Genomic DNA, 20,306 nt, shown 5'->3' with positions numbered 1-20,306 from the left:
CCTGACATCCCCAAGACTTCCTAGGCCCCTCCACTGACCCTCCACCTGGCTGGGACAGCTAGTCCTCTTACCATGGACGGTGGGAATGGGCCGGAGCTGCCCTCGCCAGGATCCTCCCCCAAGGGGACAGGGTGGGGGTCCTGACAGCAGAGGGCTGTCCTGTACCTGCTCCGCGCATCCTGAGCACTGGGTCGAGGCCATGAGCCAGGCGCTCTCCCCAGAGGTCCTCCCTAGAGGGGAGACCTGGGCGGGGCCGGGGGGCACCAGGCCCAGCTGGGACGGAGTGTGAGGGCAGGTCCTAACCGCCTCGCTGAGAAGCGTCTCCACAGGTCTTGGGGTCCAGGGTAGTTGAGAGTCACTTTGGCCAAGGAGATGGCGGAGCTGCGTGTTGCTGCAAGGGGTCCACGCAGGTGACGGGGTTGGCCATGAGGGTGGCAGCAGTGGGGGGAGGGGTCCCTCAGCAGGATGCCCTTGGTGGGGCGGGTTGCAGAAGGTACCCTGGGAGCGGGTTGATGTTGGCCCTGCCCAGCGGAGCCTGGGTGACCCCAGGGGCACAGAGAGCCTTGTTCCAGAGCGAGGGAACCCACATTCGTGAGAGGGGCCCTGTCCCAGCAACCCCACAGGCGCCAGCTTGCCTGGGTCCCCATTTTACAGATGAGGAAACTGAGTTTTCAGGGGTCTGGCCCCAAGAGACTGTGCAGCCCCCGTGGCAGGGCTGCGGCTGACTCTCTTCTCTGGCCGAGGACCCCGCCCTCCGATCCCCAGCTGCTAGGTGAATGGCAGGAACCCTGAGGCGGGACGTCCCACCTGGGGACACAGCCACAGCCAGGCGGGTTCTGGAGGCCCGTTCTGACGGGAGTCCACTCAAAACACAAGCCAGGAGCCCCCACCCCAGTTCAACACCCAGGACAGCTGCTACCTCTGCGGGCCACACTGCGGGGCCAGGGCTACTGCGGGGGCCGGGCAGGCTACCCAGCCCACACCCTGACACTGGCCAGAACCCACGGCCCTCTTGGCCCGGGTCCATCCCAGGAGCCTGTCCTGGTGCGGCGAGGTGGGCCGCGGGACGCCGCAGACGGCGCGGGGAGGGTGGAGCCCTGCTCTCGCTGCCCCTCTTGGCTCAGGTTCGCCCAGAAGTGGTGCGAGCAGCGTCAGTTCCTGTTTGCTGCTGAAAACCCGGGAAAGTCTTAAGAGGATGTAGCACAGGCAGCTCATTTTAACTTGAAATGGCTTAAATTTCATCTCAGCAATCCTGGGTTTTAGTTCCAGGAGGCGAGAGAATTTCAGTTTAAGCTCTGACTAACTCCGACCTCGCGGTGTCAGGCGGGTGCGGTCCGCGCTGTTAGATGCTCAGGGGGCTCCTGGGGTATGAGACCCACAGGGAATCTAATTAATGAAGTTTGTCACTTCTGGGAAATGTCTTTAAAAGTTTAGAGAGATTCAATGTATTAAATGTATAAATTAATGGCGTATTAATTAAAGAATAAGTGAAGACATATACAAAGGTTACTAGGTTAATAAATGCTTTTAAATTGAGCTTTAAAGCTTGAGAAACGCTGGGCAACGGGGGACAGAATTCGGGCCCTCGCCCGAATGGGGCTGGGGGGTCAGGAAAAAGGCCGGAGAACCGAGGATGATCAGGAGAAGCGCGAGATCCAGGTGGAGGCGAATCTTTACTCAGAGAAAAGCGACAGAGCCAGAGGCTCACGGGGCGGGGGGCGTCAGCGAGGGGGCCTGGGAGCAGGGGCGCGACCACGGCGACCACGGCGACCACAGAGCGGGGAGCGTGGGGCGAGGGCGGTCACAGGTGCCGGCGTGGGACGCTGCGAAGACACAGAGGAGGAGGGGTGAGGCCGGGCAAGTTGGGGGGGGCGCACGACCACCCCGCCCACCTGCGTGCGAAGAACGGAGGCTGAACTCCGCCCTCCCGCCTCCAGTCCACCCGACCCCGCCCCGCCCACACTCCGGTCCCCGACCCCCGCGCCTTGCCCACGCCCCCCATCCCCCATCCTGCCCTGCCCACGCCGTCGTCCCTGCTGCCTTCCCGAGACCCTCACGCGGTCACAGGGGTCGCCAGGGCGGACAGCAGCCCTGAGTAAGCCTCCGGCAGACCGGGCCGGCGCCCCTCCCCCCCGGGATGGGGGGGGCGGATAGGGAGGAGGGTCCCACCTACCCGGACGGGCTGCGGCCCGGAGGCCGGAGGCCATCACTGGGGGGCTGGGGGCGGCGCGCTCCCCTCCACCTTCTGCGCCGCCTCCTTCTCGCCAGGCGCCGAGGCCTCCCCGGAGGGCTTCCCCGAGGGCTTCCCCGAGGGCTTCCGCGAGGGCTCGGTGACCGCCGCCATGGCCGCACGGGCAGGCGCCTTGTGCGCCTTGGGCGCCTCCTTGAAGGCGTGGTAGCTCGCGGACAGCCACGGGGTCTCCGTGCCGTGCTTGCGGCCCACTGGGTAGGCCCCGATGGCCGCCAGGAGGCTGCGGTGGTGCTCGGGGTCCAGCTCGGTGTAGTACATCTCCAGGGTCAGCGGGGTGCAGATCTTGTGCTGCGGAAGGGGGCCGGTCAGGGGCGGGAGGGGGGGTGGAGAGGTGTGGTGGCCGCGCCCCTGGGCAAGGGTGTGCAAAGCGGGGTGCGTTTTTTCTCAATGGCATCAGCTGCGATGCGGGAGCCGCGTCCGTGGGCCACCCGCGGGCAGGCGGTCACCTCTGGGCCTTCCCGTCCCTTCCCGTCCCTTCTGTTTTTGAGCAGTTCGGTCATACTGTAGACAGTGCCCCTAAATACACTGATTTCTGCCGTAATTTCAAGCCATCAGGGGTCGGCCTCCAATTCAGAACTGGAGGCTCCCCAGAGAGCCAGCCCTTCTCGGAACGCACCGGTGGCCGTGGCCTCCTCCCGAGGGAAGGGGAGGGGGCTCAGCGAGTGGCCCGCGGCCCGCCCCCACCCCGCGGGCCCCCGAGGGGATCCCAGTGAGTGAGGGGCGGTAGCAGCCCGGTGCACCCCTGGAAGTACAGTGAGGGCTTGTGGCCTCTGTGGGGGGAGCGCTTCCCTCTCGGAAATCATGGGGAAAGGGGGAGGATTTATCTACTGAAAACTTAGAGTCTTGAAAAAATACACTGAAAATGGTAAAAGTCACCATAAGCAAAGCTGAGAGAAAAGAAACAAGGATGGGAAACACTTCCCAAGCATAGAGAAAACCTTAACATCCTGTGACATAGAAACACGCCACATGCAAGTGAGGGAGACTTCCCTTCACCTGGACCTCCTTCCTTACGCTTTACTTTTTAAATTACAGGAAGAGAAAACCTCTCGCTAAAACACCTTTTCTTTTAATTTTTCTAAAGATAGGACTTGAATACACCTGGGAGGTGACGGGGCTTGAGGGCCGTTGCGGGTCACGTTCCTGCAGAGCTGGGAACGCCCCGGACCAACCCTCCTGGGGGTAGCTTGGGGGAGAGGAGGGGAGGCACCCCGTCCTTCCACAGGACACCCCCCGGGACCCTCCCTGGCACTCTGCCTGCAGGGCGCGACTGCCCTTCCCAGCCCCGGTGCCCAATCCACCGGCCTTACCCGAAGCAGGAAGCCGTCGGGGCAGCTGAACTGGTCGTACCAGATGGCCTTGTACATGATCAGGAGGCAGCCCATGAGCGCCATGGTGAAGGCGATCATCCGCCCTGTGGGCATCTGGGGGGTGGGCAGGTGCGGAGAGGAGAGGTGGGGGGGTGAGGCTGCGCAGGGCCTGGGCCGCGAACCTCAGGGCCGGCGCCCATCGTGCACACAGCCCAGGGCTCACCGGCCTCTCAGAAAGGATGGGGAAAGGGGAAAGGGGCAGAGTTACTACTGAGAAATGAAAGGCTTTAGAAATGGTACACTAAAAGTTATCAAAAAGCCGCCATTAGTAAGCTGAAGAGCTAGAAGAGGAAGGGAAAACACATTTGCCAGAGACACAGCAGGAAAAATGAGTCTCCATCGTATATGGGAATCCTGCAGTCACTGAGGAAGAGACAAACGACCCACTTGGGAAAGGGTGCAGGGCACAAGCAGGCACTGTGTCTCCTGCCAGGAGCGCCTCTGAGGGCGGCGGCTGCCCTCACCCCATGTTATCGCAGCAGCGGGGAGGCTGGCAGGAGCCCGGTGCTGCCCAGGCCCGACCCCTACCTCTCATGGGGTGATTCCCTGTCCAGCTCTACTGAGAGCAGGACCCTGACCGAGGGCCCCCCGGCCCACCCAGCCCAGAGCCTGGGTTTCCACAGCTTGCAGCTGCCTCTCCACCTCCCCTGCCCTGACTCCCCACGGAATTGGCGGGGAGGGTTGGGTTACCCTGCCACGTGCATCCTCCGGGTGGCCACCGCCCAGCTTCTGGGCCTCCAGGTCGGAGAACTTTGTCGGCTGGTCCCCGGAGGACAGCTGGTATTCCGTCTGTGTCTTAATGACAACCTGTGGGAAGAAATAATGCAGGAGGACCCTGAACTAGGAGGGCTGGGAGGGAAAGGGGGCAGGGGTCAGCTGCCCGCAGTGGTGTGGGTGCTAGTGGCAGGGCTCTAGTGGCTACAAGCTGACGCCAAGGGAAGGGGACACTGGAAGTCGGCCAGGGCCATGGCAGCCCAGGGCCTGGCCAGATGATGGAAAGAGCCCCTATGTCTGCTGGTTGCCTTCAGCTCTGAGGACACTAGCTGTCCCTGCCAGAAGCTTCCTCTTCGATGGCACCACAGCTTGGCCCCCTCCTCCAGGAAGCCCACCACTGAGCCTTCCATTTGGGAACCAGGTCCAGAACGGTAGCAGGCGTGGTCGAAGCCCACACAGATCGCTGGAGAACTGCCCTCGACTCATGGGAGCAATGCTGGGAAGTGCCCCCTGCCCTCGTCAACGGCTGACTGACAGGGGCCTCAGGCTGGGACAACTCTCCGTGCCATTCACTCTCCAGAGCTCCGGTGGGGTCAGGCAGGGCTGTGCCTGAGCTGAGCTCTGCTTCTTACAGGTTCCTCCTGAGAGCTCCCCCTCCACCCACCCCTTGCCCAAGGACCTCATCTCAGGCCGCAGTCCAAGAAAGAGCACGCCCAGCAGAGGAAGGGGGGTAGTTTTTGCGGCTGAGCCCCTGCTGGACAGCAGGCAAGCTGGGCACTGTCTGTGAGAGCATGTGAATCCTCACCACCACCCGTGGCCAGTTTTACCCTGGTTTGCAGATGAGGAAAGGGCAGTTCTGGGTGGCGGGGGGAGCCGACCGGGTCACACAGCAGCCTCAGCCTGGCCCTTCCTCCGCTTGCTCAGCTGCCCCTTAGAGGAGGCCACACCTAAAGCCACCTCGCTAACGCCCATGTGTTTCCCGGGCAGGATGAGACAGGCCTCCACGGCGGCCCAGGCCCCTCACCTGGTCGGAGAACGCAGGCTGTAGCTGGCTGACGTCCAGGGGGCTGATGAGAGGGACGCTGTCCATGGTAGCCGCGTCCCCGGAGCCTGTCTTCCCCGAGAAGCTGCAGTTCAGCTTCACCATGGTGGATGGCAGTCCTCGTCCTGTCCAGAGGCAGACACAGGGTCACTGGCCACCGAACAGATGTCCACACCAGCTGGCTCTGGAGTGAGAGGGCCCCAGGCTGGCCCCGATGCTCCTCACGCCAGAGGTGGGTCGGGCCGTGGGCGGCCAGGCCAACCTCCCCAGGACAAACCGGGTGAGTCCAGCCACAGGATTCTAGTCCCTTCCTGCCCACTGGACTCCCTTTGGCCCCCACAGCCGTGCAGGCGATAGTGCCTCTGACTGGTGACTGCCTGGCAGAGTCTTCCACTGGCCCACCTGCTCCAGGAGACATTCTAAGGGCAGCAACCAACAGAAAACAATCCCAGATAGAAGCCTGGAAAGTAGGGTGGCCAGACTTAGCAAATAAAAGTACAGTACGCCAGGTTAAATCTGAATTTCAGATTAGCAACGGATGCTTTTGCTTTTTATGATATATCCATGTAATATGCAATACAGGGACATACTTATACTAAAAAGTATTGTCTATCTGAAATTCAACTTTAACTGGGTGTCCTACGTTTTATCTGGCAACTCTACTGGAGATGCAGGAAGTAACAAAGAGCTACAGAAAGAGGATGCTGGTGAACGAATCCAAGAGCGAACTGCACAGAGCATGGCAGTAATGGTGTACGTGGACGGGACCATCTGGGGAGCTGGACGCCCCGACAAGAACAGGAGTGGGGGGCAGGGAGGAGGGGAAGGGACCTGCATGGCTTGGAGGAGCGCAAAGCTTCCCGGGGGAGGTCAAGATGGTTTCACTTCTAGGCTGACCGATAAGAGAAAAGGAACACAGCAAATGACTTGAAACTGAAAAAACAGAACCACAAAATATACTCAGTCAATCAAAAGGAGAAAGAAATGGTCCCATGTCCACTAAGAAATTAAATCTGTTGTTAAAATCTTCCAACAAAGAACTCCAGGCCCAGGCAGAATCACCCCTGGATTCTACCAATCACTTAAGGAGGAAATAATGCAAATTTCATACAAAACTCATCCAGAGGAAAGAACAAGGGAGCACACCCCAGCTTGTGAAGGCAGCACGACCTCTGTCTCAGAACTCGGCAAGGACAACGAGACAGAAGACCTCGCAGGCCATGCTGCCCACCAGCACCAGTGCCAAGGCCCCAGATAAAGTGCAAGCGTGTGGAATCCAGCAAGATATTAAAAGGCTGGCTGTGTTCTGGAAATTTCACATCTGAAAAGCAATCATTATTTTCACCATGTGAACAGAATAAAGAAGAAAAATGATCTGATCAATTTCAATAGTAGCTGAAAAAGTATCTGGTAAGATTCAACATTTGTTTACTATTTAAAAAAATCTATTGGAATTCCCTGGTGGTCCAGTGGTTAGGACTTCACGCTTTCACTGTCGAGGGCCCAGTTCAATCCCTGGTCTGGGAACTAAGATCGCACAAGCTGCGCGGCACAGCCAAAAAAAAAAAAAAAAAAAAGGAGGGAGATACAAGGCCCTTTATTATCAGTTCTATAAATGATGGTGATTTATAGAGGTCCTAGCCAAGTCATAGGGCAGGAAAAAGAAATAAGAGGTACAAAGCCTGGATGAGATTAGGTAAGACTCTCATTATTCACAGAGAAAGCATCTTGTGTGTGTAGAAAATCTAAAAGAATCTGCATATAAATTATACGGATTGGAAAGTGAGTTCAGCAGAGTTGATGGGTTTAAGGTATTCAGGAATCAATCCTGTTTCTACGTATCAGTGACAAAAAATTAAAACATAATTTGTTGAGAGATTCTACTTAAACAGTATCAGAAATATCCAATGCTCAGGAGCAGGTCTAAGAAGAGATTAGAAGGACCTCCCTGTGGAAAAACAGAGAAAACTTCTGTCAAGACATTATTGACTGGGACTTCCCTGGTGGTCCCATGGGTAAGGCTCCATGCTCCCAATGCAGGGGGCCCAGGTTTGATCCCTGGTTAGGGAACTAGATCCCGCATGTCTGCCACAACTAAGAAGCCTGCATGCCACAACTAAGACCCTGTGCAGCCTAAATAAATAAATATTTTTTAAAAAAAGACATTATTGACTGAGACCAAATAACTCCTAAATTCCTTAAATAAATGCGGAAAGATATGGTCATGGATTTTGGAAGTTTCCATGTTTAAAAACGTCATTTCCCTTCAAAGTGTAGCTATAAAATCAATAAATCCCAATCAAAATTCCGAGGTGAATTTTTTGTGTGAATTTTTAAAAAATATATCAATAGTTATGTATTTTTAAAATAAATTTATTTATTTTATTTTATTTTATTTATTTTTGGCTGCATTGGGTCTTTGTTGCTGCACGCGGGCTTTCTCTAGTTGCAACGAGCGGGGGCTATTCTCATTGCAGTGCATGGGCTTCCCGTTGCGGTGGCTTCTCTTGTTGTGGAGTACAGGCTCTAGGCACGCGGGCTTCAGTAGTTGTGGCACATGGGCTCAGTAGTTGCGGCACATGGGCTTAGTTGCTCCCTTCTGGGCATCAGCTCCACAACCGCCGGTGCTTGCCAGGCCCTCACTCAAACCCCGGCAGCCAGGCCCTGCTGTGGGTTCCGGTGCGGGCAGGCCAGGTGGGAACTCAGAGGGGGAGCCCCTGCCAGCGGCAGAGCCAGACAGACCTGCAGGACGTGTGGGAGGCGCTGGGCAGGGAGGCTCGGGGCGGCCACTGTGGGGAGGGCAGGAAGCCCCCGGCCCAGGCTGGGAGAGGGGCCGCCCCATCGTGGACTCACTCCCCAGGCGCCCGCGGAGGAGCGTTCCCTTAGGGTCTTGAGCCGGCGCCCTTCCCTGGATGTGCGCGCCTTGCCCGGGCCGTACAGACCGGCAAAGCGTCCCCCCTCCCCACCCACCCCAGGCTGGGGCGGTGTGCTCTTCCTGAGGCGGGTCGAGGCCTGGCCGGGGCTCGGGCCGGTGGATGACGTCCGGGTACCTGGGCACCTGCCCCAGACGGGCGGGTCATGTGTCATTCTCCGCTCGTACAGCGCTTATATGACGCCCACGCTCCACGAGGCAGAGATGGGCAAGGAGCCATCAACATACAAATAAAAAAAGGTCGGGCGATCCAGTGCGAAGAAGAAAATAGAGATGAAAGCCGCCGCCGAGAGGGGGCCGCAGAGGGGGCGGGGGGAACGACCGGGGACTGCAAGGGAGGGCTGTGCGAGGTGGGGACAGCAAGCGCCCCGGCCTTGAGGGGAGCTTGGCGAGGGGTTGGGGAGGGTGCCATCCAGGGGCAGGGACCTGGGGGCCTTCACGCAGCAGACGCCCCGCGACTCTCAAACCCAACCTGCGGTTTACAGACAGGAGCCGGGAGGGGCAGAGGGGGCGCAGCCCCCACCCCCGCAAACCGGTCAATCTCAGCTTGGTGGCCGCGCGCCCTGGAAGGCGGAAGGCCGAGGTCTCCCCCTCCTCCCCCGCAGGAGGCCCCTACCCATACGAGCTCCGCCTCTGGGTTCCCTTTAAGCCAAACGTAAGCTCCAACTCCTCTGCCTCTGCATGACGTCCACGTTACATCATCTTGGGTTTCCATGGCAACAGAGACAGGCAGGCAATGACACGTCTTCTTGAAGAAAAGAAGACCTGGGGGCCCAACGGACCCTCTGCGTCTGGCTCCAGGCGCCTTGCTCCAGGCGGAATGCTGGGGTAGGGGCTCGGCTGCATCTGGCAACCCCCCCCCCCCCGCAAAATTCCTTTCCCTGCCTGAGTCATGCAGACCCTCTGGGCAGGCAGGCTGGCTCATTCACACGACAGACACATAGCTCCGTGGAATGGGAGGGGTCTTCCCTACTCCTCCCGCCGGCCCCCTCCCTCCACCCTGCGCTGTAATGTGCATTCGACAGCGGATCAGCTGCTCCCCGCTCGCCGCAGGCTGCTGGGCTGGGGTGTGGGGCGGTGTACGTCTCCTCTACGAGGCCTGGGGAGGGGGCACAGGTTGAGCAGTGAGGCGGCGCTGAGGCTGCGATGCGTGGCTGGACGGGAGGGCACGGACCCTCAGCTGAAAGCCTTCAGGAAGCGCGGCTGCAGGTCGCGTCACAGACTCGCTTTCACACATACGCCATCCTGCGATGCTGCGTCACTAGGAGGTACGCACCGGCGCCTGCATGTGCGGGCGGGCACGAGCGTCCTGTGCGCATCGGGCGTGCGTGTGACAACGGAGCGCGGGGGGCCTGCGCGCTTTGCCGAACCCCGCGAGGCCCCCGCCCCCGCGCCGCCCCTTCCAGGCCCAGCCGCAACGCCCACCCAGGTGCGCTCCCACCCGTTGCCCTGCAGGCCGATGGGGGGTTTGACTGCCGGTTCAAGGGCAGCTGGACTGCAGGCGCCAGCCCAGCCCTGAGAGGCCCAGGCGAGCGGGGCAGGTGGGGGAGGCGCAGATCTGCCCCCCGCCTCAGCGTCCCAAGTACCAGCCACCTGTGGCTCCGCACCGAGAGCCCGTGGCAGGCGGTTCTGGACAAATGCCCGCTCCCCGCTTCTTGGCCACGTCCCGCCTGCCACGCAGCCTCACTCCCCTCCGCCACCACCGTGCCGTTGCCTGCAGCGCTTCGTGATCTGGTCCGTCGGAAGCCCCTTCTGCCTCCCCCACTCCCTCAGGTAGCGCTGAACCAGTCCTGGAACTGGCACCCCTTCCCCACCTCGGGACGCCCAGCTCCCACTGGCTCTCTCAGACCTGCAGAGGTGGAGCTGGCTCGCGGGGAGGGGGCTGCAGTCACCACGGGACGGGGGGAGCTGATGTCCAGCAGTCCCGCCCCCACCCGAGCCGCCCCTCGGGGGGGCCTGAGGACAACCTCCTGCGCTCGGGTCAGCAGAGACCCCCGGGGAGGACCCCTGCCCTGCCGGCCACCAACGGGTCAGCTGCAGTTCCCCCCGCCCGCCACTCTCCCACCCCTGCACACGCCCCTCGCACATCCGTGCACACACACCAGTATACCTGCGACCCCCGCACACCCACCACGCACACCCGCGCAACGCACGCGCACACCCTCCCCCCAGCCCCGCTCCGCAAGGACAAATGTGGAAATGGCTCACAGGCGGCTCCAACGGGCAGCTGCAGCAGGATGCGGTCGCAGGACAAGGATGCGGAGGAAGGATGCTGTTCCAGACGCTTCTCAGCTGGGGCGCGGCGGGGGAGGGGCCGAGCCCCAGACCGAGGCTGCCCTTGTTGCCAGGGAGATGCAGGCTGGAGGAGGGGAGCACTGCGTCTGCCGCCGCTGCCCCCCTCCCACGCGTGCCCGTAGGAGCTGCGCTGCCCCCCCTCCACCTGTCACTGGCTTAGACACGCACACCACATCCACCCACGGCACACATCTCACACACACACCATTCACACGCTGCACACACATATACATACACCTCACACACTCACACCACCGCACTGCAGGCGGGGGGGAGCGGGGGAGGGGACGGACACCCTGGCCAGCATCCTCCCCCAGGGATGTCCAGGCTCCCAGGCACCACCTTGTCGGGCGCGCAGACTTGCCCTCTTTCCCCCTTTGGACCGCTTGGTTCAGGCACAGCTGGGTTGGGCCCCCACCCGCCCAGAGGGCCTCCTCCTCGCGTCTCTGCGTCCAAAGCCCCGACTGTCCGCTTTCCGAGGACAAGCCCGTGGCTCCCGGTAGCCGCTGTGGCCCAGGGCCTGCACAGCGCCGGGCATAGAGCAGCCGCCGCCCAGTCGCGTGGTCCGAGCGAGCAGGTGAGCGGGGGCCGTGGTCTCAGGACCCCAGGGCTCAGCCCAGCAGGGTCGGGGCTCCACACCTGGGCTCACAGCTGGCAGAGGAGCGATGGCGCGGCTGTGTCACGCCTTTTTGCTGTTGACTAGTGCCCCGTGGTGCGGATGTGTCCCGTTTGATCTATTCAGTCGCCAGGCTCTGGACTGTTTGTCCCAGGTGTGTCTACTGTTGACAGCGTTGCTGCCAACGTTCTTGGACTAGTGTTTGTGTGGACACAGGGCTTTCATTTCTCTTGGGCAGGTACCTAGGAGTGGAATTGCTGGGTCGTATGGTAGTTTACACGTAGTTTTTAAAGAAAATGTCTTAACTTTTTTCCAAAGTGGCTGCAGCATTTCACATTCCCACCAGCGGTGCAGAGGGGCTTGGCTTCACCCCCGCCTGCCCTCGCCCTGGACGCGTGTTACCGTCTCTCCTTTTTACTGCAGCCGTCTGTATTCGCTCGCTAGGGCTGCCATAACTAAGTACCACAGACCGGGTGGCTTAAACAACAGGAATTATTTCCTTGTGATTCTGGAGGTTGGAAGTCAGACATCAAGGTGTCGGCAGGGTTGGTTTCCTCTGGGCCCCTCTCCTTGCCTTATAGAGGCCGGCTTCTCCCTGTGTCTTCAGATGGCCTTTCCTCTGTGTGTATCTGTGTCCTAATCTCCTTTTCCTTTTTTTTTTTAAGCTTTTTAAAAATAATTAAATAAATAAATAATTCATTATTGGCTGTGTTGGGTCTTTGTTGCTGCGTGCGGGCTTTCTCTAGTTGTGGCAAGCGGGGGCTACTCTTCGCTGCGGAGCACGGGCTCTAGGCACGTGGGCTTCAGTAGTTGTGACTCGTGGGCTCTAGAGCACAGGCTCAGTAGTTGTGGAGCACAGGGTTAGCTGCTCTGCAGCATGTGGGATCTTCCCCGACGAGGGCTCGAACCCATGTCCCCTGCATTGGCAGGCGGATTCTTAACCACTGCGCCACCAGGAAAGTCCCTAATCTCCTTTTCTTATAAGGACACTAGTCAGAATGGATTAAGGCCACCCATATGACTTCATTTTAACTTAATTATCTCTTTAAAGACCATATTTCCACATACTGTCACATGCTGAGGTCCTGAGGGTTTGGGCTTCTACGTATGAATTTTGGGAGGAAACAATTCTGCTCATAACGCTGACCTCATACCCACTAGTAGGATGAGTGCTATCTCACTGTGGTTTGAATCTGCATCCCTAATAACTAATGACGCTAATGTCAACAAAAATTAATCAGAAGTCCATCTAAAGAAGAAATAGAGAATTTTATTCAAGGCAACCTGAGGATTATAACTCAGAAAACTCTGAGGACTGTTCAGCTTGCTAGAAGTTGAAGGCACAGCTCTATACATTTTCAAGACAAAGGATTATTCATCAAAATGACCCTGACATTTTATATAAAGTTCACCAAAAATACACACTCCAGCTCTACATGTATGAATCGAGTGCAGGTCACCACGACCCTAGCAGAACTAGGAAAAGAAGGAAGGAGGAAAAAAAAAAAGATCTTTTTGGTGAGGCAGACATTCTTGCTCTTGAGGAGGGCCCAGGGCAGGGAGTATGGTCTGCTTAAATTTTCTTGTCTTGTCTTAAAGACATACATTTTATTCCATCCTTAACTATACATCTCTTTGTGGGTTTCTTAGCCACCTGTATATCTTTGGTGAAATGTTTGTTTAAACGTTCTGAACATCTTTCAGTTGGGTTGTTTGTCTTGTTGTTACTGAGTTGTTAAAACTCTTCATATATTCTGGATACAAGTCCTTCAGCAGGTAGAAGATTTGCAAATGGTCTCCCCCAGTCTGTGACTTGTCTTTTCACTTTCTTGATAGTCTCTTTTGAAGTGCAAAAGGCTGTAGTTTTGATGAAGTCCAAGGAATCAATTTTCTCTTTTATGTGTCGTGCTTTTGGTGTTGTGTTAAGAACTGACCCAAGGCCATGAATATTTTCTCATTTTTTCTTCCAGTGGTTTTGTAATTTTAACTTTTACGTTTAAGCCTATGATGCATTTTGAGGTAGCTTGTGTGTACGATGTAAGTTATAGGTCTAAGTTATTATTATTTTTTGCATATGGATATCCAGTTGTTTCAGCACCTTTTGTTAAAATCACTAATCTTTTCATGTTAAGTTGTCTTGACATCTTTGTCAAAAACCAGTTGTCCATACATATGTGGGTTTATTTCTGGACGCTTAATTCTGTTTCACTGATGTGTGTCTCAATCCTTATGCCTACAGTATATCTTTTACCACTGGGGCTTTGTAGCAAGTTTTGAAGTGGCGTAGTGTATCTTTTCTAATTTTGTCCTTTTAGAAATTATTTTAGCTCTTCTGAGTCCTTCGCATTTTCATATAAACTTTAGGATCAACTTGCCTATTTCTACAGAGTTCTGCTAGAAATTTGATAGGAATTGCATCAAATCTATAGATTAATTCTGGGAGAATCACCATCTTGACGAAGACTTGAGTCTTCTAATACGTGAAGAAAGAATATCTCTCCATTTATTTAGATCTGTGATATTCCTCAGCCCAAGTCTTGTGCTTCTTTTGTTAAATTTATTCCTAAGTATTTTATTACTTTCAATACTACTATGAATGAAAAATTCTTCCTAATTTCATTTCAAACTGTTCATTTCTAGTATACAAAAACAATTGATTTTTGTATATTGATCTTATATCCTGAGATCTTACTAAACTCTAAGTATGGGATCCTATCATCTGTAAATAAAGACAGCTATTTTTCCATTCCAATTCAAGCATGATTTTTTCTTTGTCCTGCCTTGTTGTGCAGGCTGGACTCTCCAGCACAATGTTGAACAGCAGGGTGAGTGTGGACGGTGAAGTCTCCTCCCCATCTGAAGGTGAGAGTTGGTGGTCTTTCACTACTGAATATGATCACCACTGTAGGTTTTTCTGTACATGCCCTTTTACCAGGTTTAGAAAGTTCCCTTCTACTTCTACTTTTTTGAAAGTTTTTTTTTTTAAATCATCAATGCATATTGGCTTCCTGAAAAAGAATTGCAGATTCTTTTTGTGTCTATTAAAATGATCATTTCTTTGTCTTTCATGTTATCTATATAGTATAGTACATTAATTATCTTTTTGAATATTAAACCAACATTGCATTCCTGGGATAAATTCTTTTTTATGTGTTGCTGGATTTCGCTGGTATTTTTTTAATCTCATTAATAGCTTTTTAATATGGTTTTTAAAATTTTATTTATTTATTTATTTTTGGCCGCGCTGGGTCTTCCTTGCTGCGTGCGTGCTTTCTCTAGTTGCAGCGAGCAGGGGCTACTCTTCATTGCGGTGCGTGGGCTTCTCATTGCGGTGGCTTTTCTTGTTGTGGAGCACGGGCTCCAGGCACGCGGCCCCCGTAACTGTGGCCCGCGGGCTCCAGAGCGCAGGCTCAGTAGTTGTGGCGCAGGGGCTCTGCGGCACGCGGGAACCTCCCAGACCAGGGCTTGAACCCTTGTCCCCTGCATTGGCAGGCGGACTCCCAACCACTGCGCCACCAGGGAAGACCTCGCTGGTATTTTTTATTAAGGATTTTTGTGTCAATGTTCAGGAGGAATGCTGGTCTGTATATAGCTTTCTTTCCCCTGTAATGTCTTTGTCTACCTTTGGAGTCAGGAGGTGCTCTCACCTCCTCTACAGGTTGTGAACGGTTATTTTTGCTGTTATTCCTTCTCAAGCATTGTCTGCAGGCCTACGGTGTTTCTGATAAGAAGTCAGCTTTAATCGTGTTGCTGGTTCTCTGCGCAGAAGGAGTAGTTTTTCTCTTGCTACTTTCAAGATTTCCTCTTTATCTTTGGGTTTTAAAGTTTAACTGTGGGCTTCCCTGGTGGCACAGTGGTTAAGAATCCGCCTGCGGGCTTCCCTGGTGGCGCAGTGGTTGAGAATCTGCCTGCCAATGCAGGGGACACGGGTTCGAGCCCTGGTCTAGGAAGATCCCACATGCCGCGGAGCAACTAGGTCCGTGAGCCACAACTACTGAGCCTGCGCATCTGGAGCCTGTGCTCCGCAACAAGAGAGGCCGCGACAGTGAGAGGCCCGCGCATCGCGATGAAGAGTGGCCCCTGCTTGCCGCGACTAGAGAAAGCCCTCGCACAGAAACGAAGACCCAACACAGCAAAAATAAATAATAAATAAATAAATTTTAAAAGAATCCGCCTGCCAATGCAGGGGACGCGGTTTCGAGCCCTGGTCTGGGAAGATCCCACATGCCACTGAGCAACTTAGCCCATGTGCCACAACTACTGAGCCCATGCTCTAGAGCCCTCGAGCCACAACTACTGAGCCCACATGCCACAACTACTGAAGCCCGCGCGCCTAGAGCCTGTGCTCAGCAACAAAGAGAAGCCACCGCAATGAGAAGCTTGAGCACAGCATCGAAGAGTAGCCCCCACTGGCCGCAACTAGAGAAACTCGGCACGCAGCAACGAAGACCCAACACAGCCAAAAATAAATAAATAAAATAAATTAATTAAAAAAAATAAAGTTTAACTGTGATACATCTTTGTTTTTATCCTATTTGGGGCTCATTGAGCTTATTGGGGTCTGTAGATAAATGCTTTTCATCAAATTTGGAATGGTTTTTGCCATTATTTATTGAAATATTTTTTCTGTCCCTCTCTTTCCTCTACTTCTGGGACTCCATGTATGTGTGTGTATGGTGTGTGCCTGTGTGTGTGCACGTGTGTGGTGTGTGTGTGTGGTGTGTATGCATGTGTGTGTTGTTGTCTCACAGGCCTCTGGGCCACCAGGGAAGTCCTTGTGATGCTTTTCATTTTTCTTTTTTTTCTCTTCCTTCAGGTTGGATAATTTCTATTTATGTCTTTAAGCGTTGATCTAACTTAAAGGTATATACTTAAATATGTCTTCTATTAAGCCCTCTAGTAAATTTTTTATTTTAGTTATTGTTTTTCAATTCCAGAATTTCCATTTGATTCTTTTAAAAATGTTGTTTATTGAGATTTATTTATTTAAATCACTTTCATCATATTTTCCTTTAACTCTACACATGGCTTCCATTAATTTTTTGTTCTCTAAGTCCAATACCTGGGTCCACTAAGAACAGTTTCTATTACCTGCTTTTCTCTGGCATATTGGTCACACTTTTCCTGTTTCTTTGCCTGTCTTGTAATTTTTGGTTGAAAAATACATGTTTTAATTGGCTCATCATTTGTAACAAATATACTAACCAATGTCAGCTAATAGGAGGGGAAATGGGGATGGGAGAGGGTATTATGGGAACTCTGATTTTCTGCTTAATTTTTCTCTAACCCTGAAATTGCTTAAAAATAAAGTCTATCAGGGGACTTCCCTGGTGGCCCAGTGGTTAAGAATCTGCCTTCCAAGGCAGGTGACATGGGTTTGATCCCTGATTGGAGAACTAAGTTCCCACATGCCGCGGGGCAACTAGGTCCGGGCGCTCTAGAGCCCGCGCGCCACAACGGCAGATCCCACGTGCTGCAACAAATATCCCAGGTGCCGCAACTAAGACCTGACACAGACAAATAGATAAATAAATATTAAAAAAAAAAAGTCTATTAACCAAAAAAACTAGATGTCTTAGATTATATTTTGAAACAACTATGGATTATGATATTTTCCCCTGAGGGTAGTGGTTAGCTGTTTAGCAATTTCCTGGACTAAATCTGAGGACTGTTTCCTTGTGGTGTGTGGCACTGATCTCTCTCTGCCAGGGTAATAGATAAACGACAAAGACCCTTCCTCTTAGGACGTTATTTTCAATGATACTTGTTAGTGGTACAAGGACCAGAATTAGAAAAAAATACAGACTAGATCCTATGTGTCCAGTGACAATAAATGGGTGATCAAAGGGTTGTCCTCTGTTTCATATTAGTGTCAGTAGGTGCCCTACAAGTACTCAGATAAACATTGGCTAAGGGGTCGGAATGTTATACATCGTTGTTTTGTTGTATGAAGTATTGGGACAATTGATAAAAATAGGATTGAGAAGATGAAGGACAGTATGCTTCCTGTTTGTTGTGAATGGATCATACAATTGTGTTTGCAAATAAGGAGTATCATTCTGGCTTAATGTGGGGGGCTGTGTTGAGGGGGTTAGGAGGAGTATAATGGTCTGGGTCCCCTAGAAGTTCAGATGAGACTAGTACCAGCATTAGTGAGATTAGAAATAGGAACAAGGCATACCAGCTATCTTTAATTGTGTAGTGTGGATGAAACGGGATTTTGTTCATATCAGATGAGATCCTTGTTGGATTATTAGAGCCTGTTTCATGAGGAGTAATGGGTGAAGAGCTACTAAAGCTGCAGTAATCAATGAATGGGAGGATAAAGTGGAAGGTGAAGAACAGGGGAAAGGGTGGCTTTATCCACTGAGAATCCTCCTCAGCTGCATTTGACTAGGTTAGTGCCAATGTAAGGAATTGCTGGAAGGAGATTTGTAATGTAATGTAACTCACCGCAACTAGAGAAAGCCCGTGACAGCAACGAAGACCCAACACAGCCAAAAATAAATAAATAAATAAATAAATTTATTAAAAAAAAAAAAAAAAGGTATTTAGCCTCATGATAAGACGTAACCTGTAAATGCTGTGGCTATTACTTTAAATAGCAGGATGATTCCAGTGTTTCATGTTTCAAGGAAGGTGTAAGATCCATAATACAGACCTCTCCCAACATGGGTAAATAAGCAAACAAAGAATATGGAAGCTCCATTTCCATTAAGTATCGGATAATTCATCCATAGTCTCCATCTTGGTAGATATGGGCTATGGACAAGAAGGCAGTTATTGATACATGATACATGATAATGTATTGCTAGGAATAACCCTGTTAAGATATGTAAAATTAAACAAATGGCAAGCAGGGAACCAAATTTCATCATGATGAGATATTTGATGGAGCTGGTAGATGAATAAATGAATCGTTAACAGTTTTGATTAATGGGTAGGTTTTTCTAATGTTGGTCATTAGTGGGGTTTTAAAAATAAATTTATTTATTTATTTATTTTTGGCTTCATTGGGTCTTTGTTGCTGTGCGTGGGCTTTAGTTGTGGCGAGCGGGGGCTACTCTTCATTGCGGTGTGCAGGCTTCTCATTGCGGTGGCTTCTCTTGCTGCGGAGCACAAGCTCTAGGCACGCGGGCTTCCGTAGTTGTAGCACGCAGGCTCAGTTGTTGTGGCGCACGGGCTTAGTTGCTCCGTGGCATGTGGGATCTTCCTGGAGCAGGGCTCGAACCCATGTCGCCTGCACTGGCAGGCAGATTCTTACCCACTGTGCCACCAGAGAAGCCCCGGTCATTAGTGTTTATATAGTTGAAAGACGATGATTTTCATGGCATTGGCCATGGTTACATTCCACATAAGAATAATCATGACATACGTTGTATTTATTTTAAGTACATTTTGGTAGTTAGTTTTGAAGGTTTTCCTTCAAAAGCTTCACTTACTTATGGTGGGCTTGGGTTGATTGTGAGTGGTTGAATTGGTTGTGGTATTGTAATAAGTTTTGGTGGGTCATCTTTGAGCTTAATGGTTTTTAAGTTTATTTAGGGGGACTGTTGTTAGTTTTTGGTTATACAACAGCTGTGCCTACGGAGCAGTAGCCTGAGGTTTGTGTGTCTAACAAAACTGTCTTAGGGCTATTTCTTTTGGGGTTGATAATGGGGCTTGTAGTGATCCTTTTGCTTAAAAAGATGAGGAGCAGGGATTGTGTTTAAGTTTAATGGGATGGGAATTGAATAATTTATGCTACAGGAGATTCCGACTTTTTAGTGAGGAAGCTACAGGAACGGCTGTGTGGTATAGTTACGGTGTTTGACTGGTGATTGTTACGGGTTGGTCACTGCTTATTGGTGTTCTGGTTATGATGGAGATTACCCGTGGACATTACATAGGGTTTTACTTAAGTGTAACGAGGAAGGAGAGCAAATGTAATTTAACTGGGCCTATACGTGTTTGCCGTAGGCTGTGAATAATAGCTTTGGAGCATATACAGAGCGTGGCTTTGAAGAACGCACGTGTGAAGGCATGGAGGTGTGCTAGGCAGGGTTTCTGCTGTCGGTAGTTAGTACTACGAGGCCTAGTTGACTTGAGAGGGGTATGCGCTCTGAGGCAGTGGTGAATGTATTGACCCCTATCAGGCTGATGGTGATGCTGGATCCTGAGAACGGTGGCGTTACTGCACCCGAGCAAGGGCGCTTGTCCCCTCGGAGCAGAAAGCAACTCTGGACAGCAGGCGTTTGCAGCAAAGAAAGGGTTTATTTGCAGGCTTTAAACAAGGGCATGAGAGACAAGCCTCAGATCCACTCAGACCAGCTCAGATAAGCCTCCGACCAACTTGGTCTTTGAGTTAGGGGATTTTTTAAAATGGGGAACAAAGAAAGAGGCTGGGATTCATCATCGTTTTGTGACATTTCTGTGACATTTCTGAATCTAGTTTCAGGAGTCAGGCTGTCTCTGGTTTACATTCTCAGGCCAGGCGGTCCATGGCTGGGGGTGGTCTGTGAGCTCATCTTGCCCTGGAGAAACAACCTGAGTTTGTACATTAACCATGATGTCTACAAGGCAACTTTAGTACATTAGCGATGTTATCAACAGCAGCCATCTTAGTCACCTGACTGTTGTTGATTAGTGTTCAGTTAGCACAGGATTGAGGTCAGAGGGAACAAGAAAGGGAATAAAGTTTTGGGTGGAGAGATGAATCATGAACTCAGTAAGGGAACTCGGTTTTAGGGGGACTTGGTGTCACTACTACAAATAATTCTCTAATTAAGCTGATTGTTGGGGGCAGGGCTATGTTTGTAAGCCTTGCTAATAGTCGACATTGCCATTAGTGGAAGAAATGTTTAGGCCATGGGCTAAAATTATGGTACAGCTGTGAATACGTTTGTGATTTGAATGTGCCAAGCAAAATAGTATAGATGATGTGAGGCCATGAGCAGTTCTAAGCCCCTGCGACATCAAGGTGTCCGTGTAAGAGCAGCTACGCTGCCAGTGTGGCCCCTGGAGGAGCAGCGGTGAGTGACTTTCCGTCTGTTTGGCGCACGTGGGTTGAGCTGTTATAATTATTCCTCATTAGGATGATGTAAGGA

At 52.5% G+C, this 20,306-nt stretch overlaps 1 protein-coding gene across 2 annotated transcripts; it reads right to left on the bottom strand.

The window, feature by feature from the left end:
• Window positions 1–1,509: 1,509 nt before the first annotated feature.
• CALY (calcyon neuron specific vesicular protein) lies at window positions 1,510–10,725 on the bottom strand. 2 transcript variants are annotated; one of them, XM_036828888.1, is made up of 7 exons: window positions 10,518–10,725; window positions 6,209–6,310; window positions 5,360–5,502; window positions 4,312–4,428; window positions 3,562–3,675; window positions 2,174–2,539; window positions 1,510–1,823 (listed from the first exon to the last, which is right to left on the bottom strand). In XM_036828888.1, exons 3-6 carry the CDS (start codon window positions 5,480–5,482, stop codon window positions 2,207–2,209), a joined length of 687 nt encoding a protein of 228 aa, XP_036684783.1. In that variant the 5' UTR covers window positions 5,483–5,502; window positions 6,209–6,310; window positions 10,518–10,725; the 3' UTR covers window positions 1,510–1,823; window positions 2,174–2,206. The 2 variants fall into 2 exon arrangements, with proteins under 2 accessions (XP_036684783.1, XP_036684782.1); XM_036828887.1 differs by lacking the exon at window positions 6,209–6,310 and having other exon boundaries at window positions 10,518–10,723.
• Window positions 10,726–20,306: the final 9,581 nt, after the last annotated feature.

Source organism: Balaenoptera musculus, chromosome 16 (genome assembly GCF_009873245.2).
Source record: "Balaenoptera musculus isolate JJ_BM4_2016_0621 chromosome 16, mBalMus1.pri.v3, whole genome shotgun sequence".
Classification (NCBI taxonomy): Eukaryota; Metazoa; Chordata; class Mammalia; order Artiodactyla; family Balaenopteridae; genus Balaenoptera; species Balaenoptera musculus.
Note: the sequence above shows the minus strand (reverse complement) of the source record. Positions and strands in the feature narration are given on the sequence as shown.